Source organism: Erigeron canadensis, chromosome 3, assembly GCF_010389155.1.
Source record: "Erigeron canadensis isolate Cc75 chromosome 3, C_canadensis_v1, whole genome shotgun sequence".
NCBI classification, from domain to species: Eukaryota; Viridiplantae; Streptophyta; class Magnoliopsida; order Asterales; family Asteraceae; genus Erigeron; species Erigeron canadensis.
Genome location: NC_057763.1, coordinates 42,947,228 through 42,966,874, shown reverse-complemented (window position 1 = coordinate 42,966,874; position 19,647 = coordinate 42,947,228). Strand labels below are relative to the sequence as shown.

General features: G+C 36.3%; 3 protein-coding genes and 1 pseudogene across 4 annotated transcripts; all 4 read left to right on the top strand.

Moving 5' to 3' along the window:
* The first annotated feature begins 805 nt into the window (after positions 1 to 805).
* Positions 806 to 2,202, top strand: LOC122592174 (annotated as a pseudogene).
* Positions 2,203 to 3,497: 1,295 nt separating this feature from the next.
* Positions 3,498 to 6,396, top strand: LOC122591337 (serine/arginine-rich splicing factor RS31-like). The gene is made up of 6 exons (XM_043763600.1): positions 3,498 to 3,566; positions 3,832 to 3,943; positions 5,216 to 5,328; positions 5,483 to 5,712; positions 5,811 to 6,068; positions 6,163 to 6,396. Exons 2-6 carry the CDS (start codon positions 3,838 to 3,840, stop codon positions 6,191 to 6,193), a joined length of 738 nt encoding a protein of 245 aa, XP_043619535.1. The 5' UTR covers positions 3,498 to 3,566; positions 3,832 to 3,837; the 3' UTR covers positions 6,194 to 6,396.
* An 889-nt stretch (positions 6,397 to 7,285) lies between these two features.
* On the top strand, positions 7,286 to 13,042 carry LOC122594409 (bifunctional fucokinase/fucose pyrophosphorylase). The gene is made up of 7 exons (XM_043766872.1): positions 7,286 to 7,668; positions 8,732 to 8,978; positions 9,071 to 9,435; positions 10,203 to 10,329; positions 10,431 to 11,438; positions 11,519 to 12,252; positions 12,479 to 13,042. Exons 1-7 carry the CDS (start codon positions 7,366 to 7,368, stop codon positions 12,866 to 12,868), a joined length of 3,174 nt encoding a protein of 1,057 aa, XP_043622807.1. The 5' UTR covers positions 7,286 to 7,365; the 3' UTR covers positions 12,869 to 13,042.
* Positions 13,043 to 13,427: 385 nt separating this feature from the next.
* LOC122593071 (protein LEAD-SENSITIVE 1) lies at positions 13,428 to 17,894 on the top strand. Of its 2 annotated transcripts, none has more exons than XM_043765414.1 (4): positions 13,428 to 13,623; positions 13,751 to 13,861; positions 14,333 to 15,029; positions 17,600 to 17,894. In XM_043765414.1, exons 2-4 carry the CDS (start codon positions 13,768 to 13,770, stop codon positions 17,769 to 17,771), a joined length of 963 nt encoding a protein of 320 aa, XP_043621349.1. In that variant the 5' UTR covers positions 13,428 to 13,623; positions 13,751 to 13,767; the 3' UTR covers positions 17,772 to 17,894. The 2 variants fall into 2 exon arrangements, with proteins under 2 accessions (XP_043621349.1, XP_043621350.1); XM_043765415.1 differs by lacking the exon at positions 17,600 to 17,894 and adding an exon at positions 15,416 to 15,914.
* Positions 17,895 to 19,647: the final 1,753 nt, after the last annotated feature.

Sequence of the window (19,647 nt, the reverse complement as noted above, 5' to 3'; positions counted from 1 at the left end):
CGGCATAAAATTATGATTTGGCTGTTAAGACCAAACTTAATGACCATGTTAAAAAAACTGTTATTATTATAAGGTTGATGGCAAGGTCTAGGCATGCCTAGTGGCAAAAAACACCGCCACGCTTTAGGCATAGAGATTTTAGGCAATTTTTTGTCGCTCAGACATGGGAGAGAGAAAGGGATAATGATTGATTTAAGGAAAGAGGACGAGTATGATTGGAGGAAAATAGTGAGTCATAGAGAGATATGGTTGTCATAGGTTATGCATGGCAAATCATGAGTTAGACATGAAATGATGTGACAGTATATTATTGGTAGATGATTAAACATGTGAGGTATAATTGCCATCGTCCTAAATTTACAATGTATCAATATTAAAGTTTTTGAGTTTTTACACTTTTCCTCATTTTAGAAATGTTCACGTTTGATTGAAACTCTATATGTATATATACTAATAGGCTAGAAGACTTTTCAGAATTTACAGGAAAGTCCAATTAAACATGTTAAGAAAAATACAAAACTTGCTACTATACATACTATTATAAACAAGAGAAAGGTACCCGCACGTTACGGCGATGATGGAGGTGGCGGCGGCGGTGGCGAGCGGCGGTGCCGATGAGTCATAGGCGGACCTACATAGAACCTAGGGGTAGCCCGGGCTACGGGTCCGCTATATCCATGTAGTTTTTTTTTTTTTTGAAAAACAATGTATTATTTATTGGTGCTACGGGTCAAACAAATATGAGATACCTGTCAATGTAACTAATTCAAAACTTTTAAAGATTGTCCTAATAATAAAACTCATAATGACGTACTTGTGCAATCAAAAAACATGTTTGAACGAGTTTAATGACCGAATGGAACTAAAGGAATCTATATCAAAAGTTCTCTTAAATGCGACTCAACTTATCACCAATGCATTGGCCATTGTAGCTGACATGCAAAATCTTTCCAAAGCATTTAACGTCCCAACTAATGTGAATAGTACAACTAGAAGGCGACTTCTTAGAATCGATAAAAGTAGATATCCTGTGTGGATGTCGATGGCTAACCAGAGACTGTTGGCAAGTGGCAATGCAGGTCTAACACCAAATGCGGTGGTGGCCAAGGACAGGAATAGGCAGTTTAAAACCATAAGTGATGCTTTGGCTGCATACCCGGAAGGAAATAAAGGGAGATATGTTGTGTATGTGAAAGAAGGGATATATGATGAACAAGTACATGTGACCAAAGACCATATTATTGTATTCATGTACGGTGATGGCGCTACCAAGACCATTGTCACCGGCGACAAAAGTAACAAGATTAGCTGGTCCACTTTTAAGAGTGCATCCTTTGGTAAGTTTCAACTAGAGTTTACACAAAATTGAGTCAAAAAACTAAGGATATAAATATATAGGATGCCCGATAAAATAGGTTTATAAATAATTAACCAATTATGTGTTACTACGTCTATTGCTGCTACAAAATTTATATTGTTGCAATAAGCTAGCTTCACGTGCATTTTGTTTAATGTGGTTGATTAAAAAGTTCTATCTGATTTTTTGAATAAATTAATTTCATGATCACTTATGCAGCTGCACATGGAAACGGTTTTATAGCAAAGTCAATGGGCCTTGATAACACTGCAGGACCAACTGCACATTAAGCAGTGGCTCTCATATCAACATCCGACAAGTCAGCATTCTACGACGTCCAAATAACAGGTTACCAAGACACATTATACACACATAGCCATTACCAGTTCTACACCAATTGCACCATTTCAGGCACTGTTGACTTCATATTCGTGCATTCTTCAGTCATCATCCAATACTGCAAGATCATTTCATGACTTCTGGGCCTTGGTCAAAATACAATCACAACCCAAGGAAGAAAAATCCCCTATGAACTCACTGGAATCGTTATCCAACACTGCCACATTGTAGAGGATGAGCAGCTGTACCCTGTCCGGGCTTAAGTGAAGAGCTATCTAGGACGTCCGTGGAAAAAGTACTCAAGGACGGTCGTAATGGAATCCAACGTGGATGATTTTATTCACCCGGATGGGTGGTCACCATGGGACGGGAACTTTGCATTGGATACTTGTTTTTATGGTGAGTATGCAAACGTTGGTCCGAGAACAGTTACTGATAAGAGGGTTAAATGGAAGGATTTTAAGGTGATTACTGATATGAACGAGGCTATGAATTTTAGGAAATGATTGGCTAAGAGAAACTGTTGCTCCTTTCTACCTTGGACTACTTAAAGGTTGATTTATAGAGTATTAGATACACTAATCAATTTAATTAGGTAGATTGAAACAAACTAAGAATGGTTGGAATAGAATGATTATTTATAGACATGTCAACTATAAATAAAATAACTTTGTGTATGACATAATGAATGATTTGGTATTCAATAATATTTCTACATTATTTATATCTTTGAATGATTTTCAATATTCTTACATTATGTTTTCAATCATTTTTCTCTTGAATGATCTCCAAATTAAATTGGACAGGATCTGACCAAGTTGTAGATTTATCAACAAACCATAGAATGTGTCTGATACTCTCATAGTGAGCGCTATAGTTTAGTACGTAATATATTAGTACTAGCTAATTCTAATTTTATTATAATATTATCTGAAGTGTGCTAGCTAGCTACTTCTAGTTTAGTACGTAAAATTGATCCTAGCTAATTGTATTTTGTGTGCCTAGAATTTGCCACATCATCACACTATTAGCCATGTGCCCATGTCCGTAACATACTCGAAACATTTTTTAACGTAGTGTCACAAAAACAAAACAACAGGAACATTCATTCATAAGTTGGAGAGTATGCTTGAAAAGACATGAAGTGGGCTATCGCTTGAACTGGAGCCTGGGTTAGAAATTTTGAATTTCTTTTCTTTACCCTCTATTCTAAAGCTTCGCCTTTAAAGGTCTTTAAAGGCTTGCCAGGATTGATTTTTTTTTTCTTAATACCATATGATCATATCTAAACAAGTATGTTACCATATGATCATATCTAAACAAGTATGTAACTTTAACAAGAAATTTTGTTTACAGGAATTATTATCTCACGATATATACAACTTTATACGATTTGTCATTAGTGTGTATTAAACTTAAATCATGCGTATTCAAATTTCGATTTTTATTGTAATGAACATTGGACGTGGCATCTTTTATAGTTGTCACATATACCCGGATGTATACAATAACCGAGTTTTGAAAGTTCATCACATACACTAAACAAATTGATGTTCGATACATACTCCAAATCGTGTAAAGTTGTTTACGAAGTATTAAGCCCTCGTTTAAAAGACCGGTATTTTAAGCTCTTTGTGGCCAATCGCCAAAACATTTGTTAATTGGCTTACTAGGGTTTGAAGATTAAGCCCATTAATAAACCATCGAGAAAGCCCACTAAATCAACGGACAAGATGCATTCCACGCGGTTTAAACACAAATCCAATTTTCTCATTATAAAATCACCCTACCTCTAATGTAAAGCCAACATTCTATTCCCTTTTTTTAGATTTTTCTTTAACTCTATCGAAGCCCTAAAAATAAAAATAAGGTAAATCCCCAAATTTCTCAACCCTAATTATTCATTAGAGTTGTATGTTGATTCTAATTCGATAATTCGACTATTAATAGCTATAGTTTGTTTTCCAAATTCGACTATTAATAACTATAATTTGTTATCCAATTAATCTAGTAATTAGTATTATTCACATGTATTGATCTTATTAATCTAGTAATTAATATTATTCACATTTATTGATCTTATTAATTAGTAATCTATAATAATTTATGTATGAAACCCTAATGTTGATGAACAGATAAAGATGAAGCCAGTTTTCGTTGGAAATTTCGAATATGAGACACGTCAATCGGATTTGGAGAAGTTGTTTGGCAGATATGGAAGGGTTGATCGTGTTGATATCAAATCTGGTAATTTTTATTATATTATAATTTGATTTTTTGTTTATATATATATATACAGGTTATATATATAAACCGCATTCAAATAGATTTTCGTATCCAATACCCTGTAGAAGAGTGTTTACATGAAAATATAGAAGTTTAGTTTACAGAGAATTGTGAAAGAGAACGTAGGGTTTTGATTGCAGAGGCTTTGTTTCGAGTTGATTTTTAGAGAGAAATTGTGAGTATTGTTATTGTTGTATTTATGTGTAGTCTTTTGATAGGGAAAGAGAATTGTCTGTTTTATCCTAATAGGCAATATAACCTAAGATAATTTTTTCTTAATGATTTGATACACACTAGCAGATATTTGGCATCAGGCAGTATTGGATATTTTTCAATTTTAGCGTAGTGTGTTTAGTTTCTGGTGTTCGACTATTGACAAGGTTTGTTTGTCTCTCGTATTTTTCGGTTTGCTTGCTTTACATGTCATTCGAAAGCCGTTGAAGGCAATTGGTTCTATATATATTTCTCTATTTTTCGTTGGTAAACTATATTTGGCTATATATATATATATATTTCGTTGAAGTCACGTTGCTTTACACTTATTTATTAGACTATATTTGGCTGCGTAAACTATGGAAGATTGATTTATAAAAGCTAATGTATGTTTACTTTTGTAATATATATGCCCGGCAATATATATTCTCTTGTGGAATAGGGCAACGGAAAACACCCAAATTAGAATAACTTTGTAGAAGAGGCCTACGTATTTAAGTTTTCATTTTGACGCAGGAACTTCTTAAGGGAACAAGAGCTTCTAGCTTTGCTCTCCACCTTCTATGCAATATATGAAACCTATCTGCCTGCCTGCCCTCCTTCTACCCACAGATGGACTTCTTCTACATTTCATTCACTCGATCATAGCATTCACTTACATCATTGCTTGCCATTTCAAAAGAATTGTCATGGTGTCTGTATATGTCATGCCTTCCATCACTTATGCTGAGGGGGTCATGTTCTATCCTGCCATGTCTTCCATTTCTGAATACAATGCTGAAGCATACCTAGCAATGTCCTTTCAGACTTTTGAGACATGGATTTAATCTTATATTGTTCCGTCATCATGCTTTACTTGATCTTGCAAGGCCTCTACATCCTTATGTTGCAGGTTTTGTATTTTTATCTAGTTAGTGAGGGAAGAGAAACCTCATTGAGATGCATGCTACTTGTGCAATCTTAATTGAACTTTTTTTTGTTCCGGTTATAGTTGCCTTACTTTTTTTTTTTCCTTTGCAGGATTTGCTTTTGTTTACTTTGAGGATGAGCGTGATGCTGAAGATGCGATTCATGCTCTTGATAATACCCCCTTTGGATATGACAGGCGCAGGCTCTCCGTGGAATGGGCTAGGGTATGTTGGCTGCCTTCCTTTTGGTATCTTTTATTGAGATTGCTTAACTTTGTATTTAGATCAATCAAATTTATCTGAGAACTTACATTTCAGACTATAGACATGTAGTATTAGTTGATCAAAAGACTTAAGGCATTAATATGTCTTCTGGCAGGGTGAGCGAGGTCGGCACCGTGATGGCTCCAAGTCTCAGGCTAATTTGAGGCCAACTAAAACTTTATTCATAATTAACTTTGATCCAATCCGCACAAGGGTTAGTGATATTGAGGATCATTTTACACCTCACGGGAATGTTCTCCATGTCCGTATCCGGCGCAACTTTGCATTTGTGCAGTTTGAAACACAAGACGAGGCCACAAGAGCTCTTGAAGCTACACACATGAGGTTTGTGTTGTATAGCTTGATTTTTTATTTTATTAAGTGCTCCAAGATTGCTATTTATAGTGCTGAATTTTTTATTTTTATTTTTTTTGCTGTTGCAGTAAAATACTGGACAGGGTTGTGTCTGTGGAGTATGCTCTAAGAGATGACAGTGAGAGGGGATCTCGTTCGATCAGTCCTAGAAGACATACTGGTCGTCACCCTGGTCGTCGAGGTGATAGTCCTTCTAGGTCACCAAGTCCTTACAGGAGAGGTCGACCTAGTCCTGATTATGGGCGTGCCCGAAGCCCCGTGTATGACAAGTACACTGGACCGTCTTATGACAGGCCTAGGAGCCCTACATATGGAAGATACCGCAGGTAATATTTTGATTGTCTTATATGTTGTAGGATGAATTCTTTGGCCAATGGTGCCTGACTTGTGCATCAATTTTATGTTTTTGTCTCTGTGCAGCCGGTCTCCTGTCCGCAGGTCAAGAACTTGAGACTATCTGTTTGTTTCATGGAAGTACAGTGGGTACCTTGAAATTACGAGTCTGCAATAGTTTTTATGTTTTATTATGTAGGATTATGGAGCTCTTCCTTGTTTTAGGTTAGGGTATTGTTTGAAGTTTGTTTGAGCATATTGTGGAACCTTTTGGAGTTGTTTGATTGTTATTATTACTTTCATTAAAATCTTTGAAGCCAAGACGTGTTGAAAAAGAACCATATGTCTAGGTTTATTGATAGCAGGTTGCCATGGAACTGCTTGTCAGAATGGCATCTATTCTGTCACTTCCTTCATAGCAATAGCATTGGCGAGGGGGCATTTATAATGCTGATATGTGATTTGATAAACCCTGTTTTACAATTTTCAGTCACTAAAATATAATTTCAGTGATGCTCATGAACACTGAAGGGTTCAGATGTTACAATATGGCTCGTATACAAATTTTTATCACAATAGAGTAATAAATGAGTGTAATAAAAGTGTTTCTCTCCCAAATCTCTCTCTTACCGCTACATATTCAAAGTAAATAAATATACTATAAAGAAAATGTTGAATTTGGTAGAATGTATGTCTAAAAGTTGCACTATGTTCTTGAGTTTTTTTTAAAAAAGAAAAGAAAAGAATCTAATGAATTATAAAACTGAAAAGAAGGGAAATAATATATGATTTGAAGATCTAATTTAGTTTTTTTTTCTTAAAATTTTTTTTCTCATATTTGGTTTGATTTGAGAGGAATCAAACTTATTTTCAATCTTTTTTTTTTTTATTTTTTTATTTTTATAAATCAATCTCAAAAACACATCCTCAAAAACACATCCTTAATGTTAATAAGGCAAAATGATCAAAATAAAATGAGAGTAGTCATGTACCAAGGCATGCTGTAAACTTTATTACTTTATTTTAATTAATTTAGAGTACGTTTTACCTCGTTGTCAAAATTTAAGTGACGAGATTTTTTTTGAAGCATAGACTTTCGATACATACCATTTTCGTGTAGTGGTCGGCTATCACATCACCATTTAATTTATATACATTACTCGTATTAAATTTATTTATTTATTTCTTGTACACTCCGAACAACATTTGTAAATCTTCTTGATATAAAAAATACAACAGAGAGAGAGAGAGAGTGCCGGCGGTTAATAGAAAAAGTTGAATAATTGAGAAATGAAGAAAGAAGTAGCAGTGAGAAATGATTTAGAAGGGATATTAAGAAAATCATGGTACAGATTACGGTTATCAGTACGCAGTCCAAACAGGGTCCCAACTTGGGATGCAATTGTGCTGACGGCAGCCAGCCCTGAACAAGCTTCCCTCTATGAATGGCAACTCAAGCGCTCCATACGTATCGGCCGGATCTCCGACTCCACCGTCACCCTTGCTGTACCCGACCCCCATGGTCATCGTATCGGTTCCGGTGCTGCTACTCTTAATGCCATTCTTGCCCTTGCCAATCACTACAACAACAAGGTCCTTTCTTCCTAATAATTCCTTCCTTTATTATCCAGTGTAGCCAAATATGTATATCTATCTATATAAATTTATGTATATAAATTGCCAATTCTACTGATAACGACTAGCACATTTCTAACTAGTTGTAGTAACTAATGATTGACTAACTTAAGATAGCTTTTGCTTTTCTATCATGTACTTCGAAAGCCTAACGCGGTGTCTGGAGTTAGAATTGTATGCATATACATTAACTTATACCATGGTAACACTATTATTAAATTACCCTGAGATATTCCACATTGATGAAGGTGAAGGCTTTAAATCAATACAGGAGAACACATTATCGACCGTTAGAAGCTTATCAACAAGCTTTTTTTTTTACCGCATTTAACTTCAAGAAGTTTTTAGTCCAATTAATAATGGTCGGGTTCCTGTTGTCAACAACTGGATTTAATGAATATTAATTTCCCCTGTTACTCTTGCAGTACCACTCTTACTTAGTGCCATTCTTGCACTAAGCAGTCTCACTGCACGAGCTCGTTCTAGTTCATTTCCGATTATAAACTTATAGTTACTGTTTTCTTCTTGTATAAAACTGTTACTGTTACCTTAAATGATGAACATAATGGGCAAATTTTACGGTTTTATGTTCAACTAATAAACGCCTAAAGTTACGAATACTCCCTTGCATAGTTTTAATTTTATAGTTAGTGATTCTTGGTACTTATGTTAATATATCGAGACATGATACCTTTCCTCTCACGATGATTCTGTATGTGCTAAATAAATTATTATAAGCTTCTCTGAGTGGCATATCTGGAACTTTTATATAATCATGAAAGCACTTTTGCTTGTGTGATGTGAGTCATTCCATGTTAATGGTTGTATTTGTACAACTAATAATTATGTTTACATGTTACCTTTTTCATTATTCCCCCTTCTGTTCTTTGACGATTTTCAGTGTAGGTATAATGTGTTTACACCTTTCGTTGCCTTCCTTTTGTTTAATCAGATTCACGAAGTTTGATTCTTGCTGCTGCATAGCAGCTGGCTTTAATAGGATAACATTTATGCTCAGCAGGTAGCAAATAACTGCAGCGCTGAAAATGTAGTTTCTACTTCAATGATTAACTTCTTGAGGAAAAAACATATATTACTACTACATGCGGGTGGTGACTCCAAGAGGGTCCCATGGGCAAATCCGATGGGGAAAGTCTTTTTGCCACTTCCTTATCTGGCAGCTGATGACCCTGATGGACCAGTGCCTTTGCTTTTTGATCATATACTTGCAATATCTTCTTGTGCCAGACAAGCTTTCAATAATGAAGGTTACTCTCTCGTTTGATTCCCTTTTAGTTACATAAGTCGGCATGTTTTGATTTTTAAAAAGCAGTTTCTGAAAAAAAGAATACATCTCCAGGCGGGCTGTTCATCATGACTGGTGATGTGCTTCCATGTTTTGATGCATCTGCAATGGTTCTTCCAGAGAATACGTCTTGCATCATCACTGTACCTATCACTCTTGATATTGCTGCCAACCATGGTGTTATTGTGGCATCGAAGACAGGGAATACAGATGAAAGTTGCTCAGTTAGTCCTGTTGCAAATTTACTTCAGAAACCTAGCGCAGAGGAGCTTACTAAGCACCATGCAATTCTTGATGATGGTAGGGCATTGCTCGACACTGGTATCATAGCAGTTAGAGGTAAAGCGTGGGAAGATCTTGTTACACTTTCTTGCTTGAGCCAACCAATGATCTCAGAACTTCTAAATACTAGAAAAGAGGCAAGCATTCAATTCCTTGACTAAACCTGAACATACTGTTTATTCTTTTATCACTCACAAATTTCTTGATCCTCAGTTTGATCAAAACCAGACATTGTCACGTAAACTTTTTTGTCATATCTGTAGAGGTGGCAAGATTGGCAAATTTGGGTATGATGATATGAGATCAAAACAATTTAATGTCATTTTTGGTATAGGTTGAAACGGGCCAGGCTGATTAGGCTGACCTGCAACACTTATTTGTCCCGCATTAATTTTGTTGGCAAATACAATATTGTTACTACTTACATCAATAATTGACACTGTTGATTAAAACAATTTTGGATGTTGCATGCATTGTGTAAAATGACTTTCCGTGAATTGCAACCTATATTAACCCATCCCTGTTTTAATAAATTTATAACTTTGAGTCAGTTTAGATAAACTGATAAAGCACAACTCGTATCGATCCTTTCATAAGCAAGTGAGTCAAAATTGTGACCTCTACATATTTGTCTTAATCTAGTAATCCCCCCCCCCCCCCCCCCCCCCCCCCCCCCCCCTTCTAGAAAGGCAAATAACTCACAGACATATCTACAAATGGTCCACCAAGAGACTAGAATCTACAACCAATTGGTTGATGGGTCACCTCACATACCACTAGCCGCGATGACAAAGGCCCATTTGGTTCCTCCTTTACTAATTAACTTACAATTTTCAATTGTCATTTTTACTTTAGGGAGGATCAATTGTATTGTCTTTGATATTCTGCCTTTTTACTTGTTCAGATGAGTTTATATGAAGATCTTGTAGCTGCTTGGGTACCTGCAAAACATGAATGGCTGCGATCAAGACCTTTGGGTGAAGAACTTGTTAGGAAATTGGGGAGACAGACCATGTATAGCTACTGTGCTTGTACGGTGAATATTGTTTCAATTCATACAACTTGTAGTATCATCAATATTTCTTCAACAATCTCAAGATCTGATGAAGGTTTTACCAAAATATAAATGCAGATGATCTATTGTTCTTGCATTATGGGACCTCAAGTGAAGTTTTGGATCATTTGAGTGGGACCAGCTCAAGACTTGTTGGCCGACGGCATCTCTGTTCCATTCCTGCAACAACAATGTCTGATATTGCCGCATCTGCTATTATAATTTCTAGTAAAATTTCACCTGGTGTATCAGTTGGCGAAGATTCTCTTGTGTATGACTCATCCATTTCAGGTGGAATACAAATCGGTTCTCTCTCTATTGTAGTTGGTGTTACTGTTCCAGAAAAAAACGATACGAATACAACAGATCCACATCCGTTCCTCCTTCCAGATCGTCATTGTCTGTGGGAGGTTCCTTTAATAGGATGCACTGAGAGAGTTATTGTATATTGTGGTCTTCATGATAATCCCAAAAACCCTATGTCAAAAGATGGTACCTTTTGTGGAAAACCATGGGAGAAGGTTCTACATGACTTGGGTATTCATGAAAGCGATTTATGGAGCTCTCAAGAAAAGTGCTTGTGGAACGCAAAAGTTTTCCCTGTCCTTCCGTATTTTGAGATGCTTAGCCTTTCAAACTGGCTAATGGGGTTAGAAGACAATGATAAGAATGAAGGGTTTCTTTCTTTATGGAAAATGTCACGACGTGTTAGCTTAGAGGAGTTGCATAGATCAATAGATTTTCCACAAATGTGCTTAATCTCTAGTAATCATCAAGCAGACCTTGCAGCTAAAATTGCTAAAGCTTGTCTTACTTTTGGCTTGCTAGGGAGGAATTTATCTCAGTTGTCTCAAGAAATTTTGCAGATGCAAGACTTGGGAGAGAAATTATGCACAGATTTTTTGGCCTTGTGTCCAAGTTTACAGTCACAAAGTTCTAAGATTGTCCCTAAAAGTCGAGCTTATCAGGCGCAGGTTGATCTTCTCCATGCATGCAGCAAACATGAAGAAGCAATTGCAGTCGAGCACCAAGTATGGGCTGCCGTTGCTGATGAAACTGCTTCAGCAGTAAGATATGGTTTTAAAGGTAGTTTAGTGAGCTCCCACCCAATCTGTGGTTGCATGATTGTTGTAGTCTTTAATTGTTTTCTTGTCTTTGTTTCACAGAGCATCTCTTTCAATCTTCCAGTCTGACTGTTTCTAAAGGACATATAAACAATAATGCTGAGGGTCATGTGGACCGAACTTCCTCTCACAGAGTGGTCAAAGTTGAATTACCTGTGCGAGTTGACTTTGTTGGTGGTTGGAGTGATACTCCACCCTGGAGCTTAGAGCGTGCAGGTTGTGTCCTCAATATGGCTATAACTTTGGACAATTCTCTCCCTATTGGAACTATTATAGAGACCACACAATCACCTGGGTTATCAATTAGTGATGATATTTCGAATGAGCTATATATTGAAGATTTCTCCTCTATTGTGACTCCATTTGACAACAACGATCCGTTTCGCCTAGTCAAATCCGCGTTACTTGTCACGGGCACTGTTCATGACAAGATCATGTCATCCATGGGTTTACGGGTCAAAACATGGGCCCATGTACCCCGTGGAAGTGGCTTAGGTACCTCTAGCATCTTGGCTGCAGCTGTTGTGAAAGGACTTCTTCGTATTACTGATGGAGATGAAAGTAATGAAAATGTTGCTAGACTAGTGTTGGTACTGGAACAGATAATGGGCACTGGAGGAGGCTGGCAGGATCAAATTGGAGGTCTGTATCCGGGTATAAAGTTTACTACCAGTTTTCCTGGAATACCCTTGCGTCTCCAAGTCATTCCCCTTTTGGCTTCTTCTAAATTAGTTACAGAGTTGCAGGAGCGTCTACTTGTCGTCTTTACTGGCCAGGTAAGGTCTTATTAAGGAGTATAAGTAAGGTTGCATAAATAATAATTCATTGTTTCTTCTATCTGTGTATGGTCATGTGTTATATATAGTTATACTGCTGATCCATGAATAGTTTCTGAATTTTGATACGGATTACTAGTTCATATCACTGCACTAGTGAACTTGAAACATAGATTGGTAACTTTCTGATTTACCTTTTCTGCTATCCTGCAAATCCGCCATGCAGGTTCGACTTGCACACCGAGTGCTTCAGAAGGTAGTAACTCGATACCTCCAAAGGGATAACCTCCTTATATCAAGCATCAAGCGCCTTGCTGAGCTGGCGAAAACTGGGAGGGAAGCTTTAATGAACTGCAACATAGATGAGCTTGGAGAGATAATGATGGAGACTTGGAGGTTGCACCAGGAACTTGATCCCCACTGCAGCAACGAGTTTGTCGATAGCCTTTTTGCTTTTGCAGACCGTTATTGTTGTGGATACAAGCTTGTTGGTGCTGGAGGTGGTGGTTTTGCACTTTTGCTTGCTAAAAATGTTGAAAGTGCCCTGCAATTGAGACAAGCACTCGAAGAAAACAACACATTTGATGTTAAGGTTTATAATTGGAATGTATGCTGAGAACTAGTAAAAGGGTTCCATCGATTCATTTGTATTCTATACTTGTATACAGACTTCATATATACGTAGTATGAGATACTTACACGTGTAGCATACTAGCATTATGTAATCTTGCAACAAATAAGGTTTTTAAAAAAATCAATTATAATATTTTTATGTTATTATTTTGACCAATACATTTGTATACATATAACTTTTGACGAGATTGGGTGTTGTTAAGTTTGTTTTGACGAGATTGGTCATGTGAGTAAAAATCTAAAATATCAAAACAAAGATTGATATTGGGATGGACAGGAGGCAAAGCATATGTTACCGTAAAGCTTTTAAATACATACTCTTGCTTTTAAGTACCCAAAAATATTGGGATAAGCAAAGAATATAAACACTTTTCAAAACCATCAACTGCTAACTCCAGATATTTTATGCAAATTCACATGTAAATCATGTATCAAAATAAGTACCGTTTTTTGTACTTTATCAATTCTAACCCTGAAAATATATACAGAGCGACCAAAACGCTAACCTCCTCAATGGTCAATATCTTTAAAAGCAAATTTAAACTCCATAATAATCGGGATCGTCATTCTTGATTATTTTAACCCTAATTGTATTTATAATACATTATTATAAAGAAGCTTTTGGTAATGGTTGTTGACCAGTGTTTTCTCCAGCCAATTATATTTCTCCAATTGTGCTTGTAACAAAACCCACACTCAACGGTGTGTGTGTGTGTGGGTCATCACTAATCAGTTAATGTATGTACTTTTTATTTTTATTTTTTATATTAAAAGGATTTTATTTAGCAGAAAGAAAATTGAGAAAATGTGGTTGACTGAATGCATGAATGAAAAATAAGTTGATTAAATTTGTTGTGTTGAACAGAAAGAAAGAAACAAAGTATGGGGTTGATATCAAACAGAGTTGAGAAGAGTGAAATTAAAGCTGGCGATCATATCTATACATATAGAGCTGTTTTTGCTTACTCTCACCATGGTATCTCTATATCTATATTTATCATAATTGTGTTGTTAGATCCACATAATCGTTAATGAATTTTGATTATTGTTATTATTATTATTATTATTATCGTTATTATTTTGGAATGTAGGTTTACTTGTATGCACTTTAAGATGTTAGAAACTATTTTGTTATCTTATCATCTAGAAATCTTACTAATAATACTCGGGCTATACTCTTAGATATACTTTTGGCTTGTTTGCTTATAACTCGTCAGGCGCCGTGTTTTTGTTTTGTTAAGAAACGGGCCAGCGGCCTCTATATATACGTTGGCCAGTTGGCGTACATAAGTGTGGGCTTACTATATCGAGGGAGAAGAGCTTTAGGATTTACAGGACACAATTAGACTGAATTATGATAATTTTGTACTTAAAACTCAAAATGTGCCTCTTTTCTTTTCATGTTTTCTGGAGAAAACAGAATAAAAGCTTCCTATGTATTTTGCAGGTATCTATGTTGGAGGTAATAAAGTGGTCCATTTTACCCATTTCACCCCTGATCGGGAGACAAGTTCGAGCACTGGAGCCACTCTTGGTTCTAATGATGAAATGTCCAAAATGCCATCCTCGTGTTCTACATACCCAGACTGTGGTTTTAGACAGCCTAAAAGCGGAGTGGTACTCTCTTGTTTAGATTGTTTTCTAAAAAATGGGACTCTATATAATTTTGAATATGGTGTAACCCCAACCGTGTTCCTTGCTAAAGTACGAGGGGGAACTTGCACCACCGCCATGTCAGATGGTTCTGACACAGTCATCCATCGAGCCATGTACTTGCTTCAGAATGGATTTGGGAACTATGATGTGTTTCAACGCAACTGTGAGGATTTTGCTTTGTACTGCAAGACTGGAATATTGACAATTGAGAACTTGGGGATTGGAACAAGTGGGCAAGCTTCTTCTCTTCTTGGCGCACCATTGGCGGCTCTTCTCTCTTCCCCTTTTAAGTTTTTGATCCCGAGCCCAGTTGGTGTTGCTACGGTCACAGCAGGAATGTATTGCATGAGCAGATATGCTACTGATATTGGAGTCAGAACAGATGTTGTTAAAGTAGCCGTGGAAGATTTGGCTATCAACCTTGGCTGGATGGATGGTCTAAAAGAAGCATTTGAAGAAAACGAAGCTTCAAGCCAGACAATTAAGAGGTGACTAATATTGACTCAACTAAACATTACCATATTTGTTCCTTAAAATTTACTAGGAATTTATCTGTTCTGGTTTGTTTGTTGATACTGAGAACGTTTGTGAGATCTTGTGAAATATCAGTCTTTCAAGTATTATTTCTACTAAAATTATACACACTCCAATGTCCTTTTTTGGGTAAAGTGGGGCCGTACCCGGGCAAAAACATATTGGCTACTCGATAACAGTGACCTCAATCCCTCCGTTGAAACCTTCCGCACATCTACACTTAGACTCTTTGAAGGCCACACATAATTGCATGATCTTGATCAAACTTTGAAGCTTTTTTTCCTTTAGTTTTCCTGTAATTAACTACGTCAAATTCTGCTTTGGTTGCCATTTCATCTAGTTCAACAACAATTCCTTCTACCCGCTCTGCAATCTCTATTAACAATGATGCCATAGTGGCTACTGGAAATATGGCAATTATTGGCACTAGTTGAGGTCTCTGTATCGGCTTGCCTTTGCAAATTGTCGAACTTTCGTTATGTTCTGGCAGTCGGAGTGTTTGGGTCGACAAGTCTTTGAAGACGTTTTGAAAACTTTGAACTGCAAAGTTCATCTCTTGTACCAAAACCTCTGTTTTGGTTGATTTCGTCATGGTTTTCATTGTCATTGCTAGTTCTTTTAAGACGTTTGAAGAACATGAGCTTAGTTTCATGCAGACTTCTTGCAGATGCTTCTTTATTGACTCTGGTGCCTGTAGAACATAAAGTGGTACACTTAAATTGTATAATGCTCTAGGTTTTGTTGGCCATGAATGCAAAGGGATTTGTAGGGACAATTTTTGTTCTTTATTATTGTAAACTTAATAGTCAAAGCTAAACTCTAGAAAAAGAGTAGTATTTTTGTTTACCTGGATTTCTGAATTGATGAAACCACTCAGAGTCTCGATGCAGTAAGCACAACTACGTATCGAGGCCCCAACCTGTAGGTATTGTTTCCATGGATGCTGAAACTTGAAATGTCCATGAGCAGGCTCCCATCTAGCTATATTGGCCTACAATCGCATATACACAGGAAGATAATGCTTAGATCTATATTTAATAGCTGATGGAAATGATATAGACATATATTCCATACTACCAGTCTACCACACATTGATTGAACTTTTTAATATCAAATCACAGTTATCATGTCGTCGAAGCACTGAAGGTGATGCAGAAAAGGGTTGGTTTCCCAAATGAAATTTATCGATATGGCAACATACCATAGCTTCTTCTGATGACTTTGAATTAAGCACAGATTTGTAACCCTCTTGTTTTCGACCCAGTCGATCCTCATTGAGTTTAAAGTACTCTGTTACACACCCTGCAAGTCATTATTAACAAAAAAAATTCACATTAAACGTAATGAGCTACACTCCCTACACAATTCTATAACACATATTCCCTAGAAGTCAAAAATATAGGTTTAAGCTCATTCATACCCTCCAAGGAGTCTGCAAGTTTTTCGAGGTTTTTACAAATCAGGTTATGAAGCTCTTTGCCAGCCCAAACAGGATATACGAACATGCTTGTGAAAATGCAAATAGAAGTTCCAATGGCAATGGTGGACACTCTGTTTCTAGCTAGTTCTAACACTTTCTCTACTCGGTAACCTGATACCGCCACAAAGCTGAATGTGAGGATGAATATCATGGCCCCGTAATCGAATCGAGCTTTTATAGATGGTATAAACCTTGAGAAAGTGGCTGCTGCAGCTGCATAAACTCCATATCATTATTAGTTTCTACATCATAAAAATCTAGTGCAATTATATTATTAGGTGTGAACTCAAATACAACGATTGAAAACCTAGTCAGTTGATAGCAATGTAAAAGATAAGTTACCTAGAATAGAGACGGAAGTTTGAAGAATCACGGGTTCTAGTTCTTCTCCACATTGGTTAGCAATCCAGTGCACACCGACTCCTATAGAGCCTGCTAGAAAAGTAGCACTTATTCGGTTGAAGGATTTAGCTATTGTTGCACCTGCGTTAGTAAATGAATTTGGTTTAAACCTATAGTATTATACTTGTGGGCATCCCATGTAGTTAGGTCCAACTAATGTAACCAGGCATATCTTTCTTAGACCCCGAACCATATAACTTTAAATTTTACAACCCGATATACGTATAATAAAGACCAGCAAGACAAGAATACCTCAGGAAAAAAAAATTCAACGTATTTTTAACGTACCAACAGAGTATTCAAAAGCTACAACAACGGTCATGACCGCCCACATGGCATTCCCGCCAACACCATCATAAAGTGGTCTCAAGTAATAGAAAAGTGACACCAGTGAAAGAGCCATTCCTACTTTCACAGCATGGATGGCTTTCTTTGGCTCACTTGCTGCTATACTTTTAGCCTTCTCTAAAAACCTGCCAATCTTCATCAAACATTTCATCATTTGCCCTTGGAGTTGCATGTATATTTTTTTAGCTACCCCGGGCTGTACAACTATAGTCTCCGGCGAACCTCCTGACAAATTTACCTTCCATTCTAGTCCATTAGACTCCATTGCTGACCCCTTTGCCATTGTGCCAACAGGAGAAAGAAAGAAACTAAGACACTACCTGTCCTCTCTAAGGTTGTGGGTTCGAGAGGCACTATATATGCGAAGAAGGGTGATGTTTACTTGAAAGAGATGTACAAGACGTTTGGAGACAGATGCCATGTATGTGTAGGGGTACACATATATTTATATACACAACAATCTTAGATTGGATAAAATGGATATAAAGTATTTAGGTCCTGAAATTTTGTTATTTAGCTGCGCTTGTTATTTATTGGAAAAGGCATATAACATTTTGGTATTACGTGAAGAAGTTTTTTACTTTATAGAGTGTCATGAACATTTTAGTATTATGTTTAATGAAGGTTTTTATTTTAATAAGTTACTTGTTTGCTCAAGTATATTGATATCCTAACAGATTTTTTTTACATATTCATAGTTGACATCCAAAATATTACTACATTACAATATATCGCCATAGGAGTGAGCATGTAACCATTTGGTAATTTGGTTTGGTTATTGGCTCAAAATCACCACAAAAACCAATTTTCTTACATCTACCCATATCCGTTAAAGACAAAGGATCTGAGAGGAAAAATGTAGACATCCATATCTCTATACGATGGTAGAAAGACTGATTCTAAGCCATAGCGTTTGGGTTTTAGTTTTAGCTCATCTTTAAACAAGTGTCCGTCCGATGATTACGATAGAATCACCCCTGTTAAATACATGTAAACATTGAATACATGAGTATTAATTCTGACTTGTTAAAACATGTTTGAAAGGGTTTGAGCTTTTAGGCATATCCGAACCAAAAACTAAACCATGGGTGATACGATTTCAGCTAATTAGGTTTGATCAAATAGGTTAACTATATCTATCGTTAAACCAGTTTTTTGGGCCGAAACTTGAATAGATGAATTGGTCCTTGGGGGCTTGAGACTTTGAGGAATCGGGTTTAAAATCTTGGTGTGAGCAAAAATGCTTACACTACAAAAGACATGAATTGATCCAAAATAAATTTCTTTTGAAATTAGAGTTTGATATATGAATAAACATGACATATGTTTATATTTGTCGTTAACAAAACTGGAAGTCCAATGGTGTTCTAGGAAGTTTGCTAAAAGTTACGACCAATCAAATGACTTTTAATTTTACTATTTTTGGGGTCCATTCCATTAAAACATACTTAAAAATAGCTAATGCCATCATCCTATTCTTCTTGTAAAAGTTATGCACCACTGTGCAAACACAACATTGCATATTAGATTAATTAAAAATTTAAGCACATTACGCAACTTTGTGGGATCTCTTAATAGCAACTGTGGTTTTAAAAAATATTCTATGTTTTATTTGAGGTGTTCGTGTGTCCTAACTAATTAGGTCACTAATCAACTATGCATATATTTGGGAAAGAGATGTAATGTGGTATAAAGCATTTCCACATTACATTTATCAATTATTATTTATTAGTTGTGCTACAGTTAGGTCATAGCAATTTTATATGTCATTCTCCAAAATGTTGAAAATCATACAAGATATCTTAATTAGAACATATGAATTGATGTCACGATAGATTTGATTCGAATGTTTGAAAGAGTACCAGCTCGGTTTGTAATTAACTCGATAGCTTTCAACCTTTAATAGTTCGTTCAATGTTTGTACAGGCTTGTTGAATCATATGTGATCATCAAAGTAATGAACTATGATTTCATTCCCCGAAAGAATTATAACTAAATCTAGAATGAAGAGTTTTAGCTAGAGGACCCACGCTATCGTTGGAGCAAACTTTTTTAAATGACTTTTTTTGTAATATGTTACAATTGTTTAAAGAATTCAACATATCTTAATAAAATTGTTACTCAAAAAGTCAAAAGACAATGATTTTTAATCCACTCTACCCACGTCATAATGAGATTTTTACATCTAGAAGAATATATACCACCAAAAAAAAATAAAAAATTAGCAACTGAATGAGAAACAACTTGACGATGCTTACCACCTCGTTTATGAAACGCCAAATGGACCATAGCCCGTAGAAGATAACCATTTCAATGACCTTCCTCTTGTTTTGTTGTACTCG

Coding starts and splice junctions, on each gene's coding strand:
- LOC122594409 (XM_043766872.1), top strand. CDS start 7,366: ATGAAGAAAGAAGTAGCAGTGAGAAATGATTTAGAAGGGATATTAAGA. Junction 8,979..9,070: donor ACAAGCTTTCAATAATGAAG/GTTACTCTCTCG, acceptor ATACATCTCCAG/GCGGGCTGTTCATCATGACT. Junction 11,439..11,518: donor AGTAAGATATGGTTTTAAAG/GTAGTTTAGTGA, acceptor TTTGTTTCACAG/AGCATCTCTTTCAATCTTCC.
- LOC122593071 (XM_043765414.1), top strand. CDS start 13,768: ATGGGGTTGATATCAAACAGAGTTGAGAAGAGTGAAATTAAAGCTGGC. Junction 13,862..14,332: donor TTTTGCTTACTCTCACCATG/GTATCTCTATAT, acceptor TGTATTTTGCAG/GTATCTATGTTGGAGGTAAT. Junction 15,030..17,599: donor TCAAGCCAGACAATTAAGAG/GTGACTAATATT, acceptor TTGTGCCAACAG/GAGAAAGAAAGAAACTAAGA.
- LOC122591337 (XM_043763600.1), top strand. CDS start 3,838: ATGAAGCCAGTTTTCGTTGGAAATTTCGAATATGAGACACGTCAATCG. Junction 5,713..5,810: donor CTTGAAGCTACACACATGAG/GTTTGTGTTGTA, acceptor TTGCTGTTGCAG/TAAAATACTGGACAGGGTTG. Junction 6,069..6,162: donor ACATATGGAAGATACCGCAG/GTAATATTTTGA, acceptor GTCTCTGTGCAG/CCGGTCTCCTGTCCGCAGGT.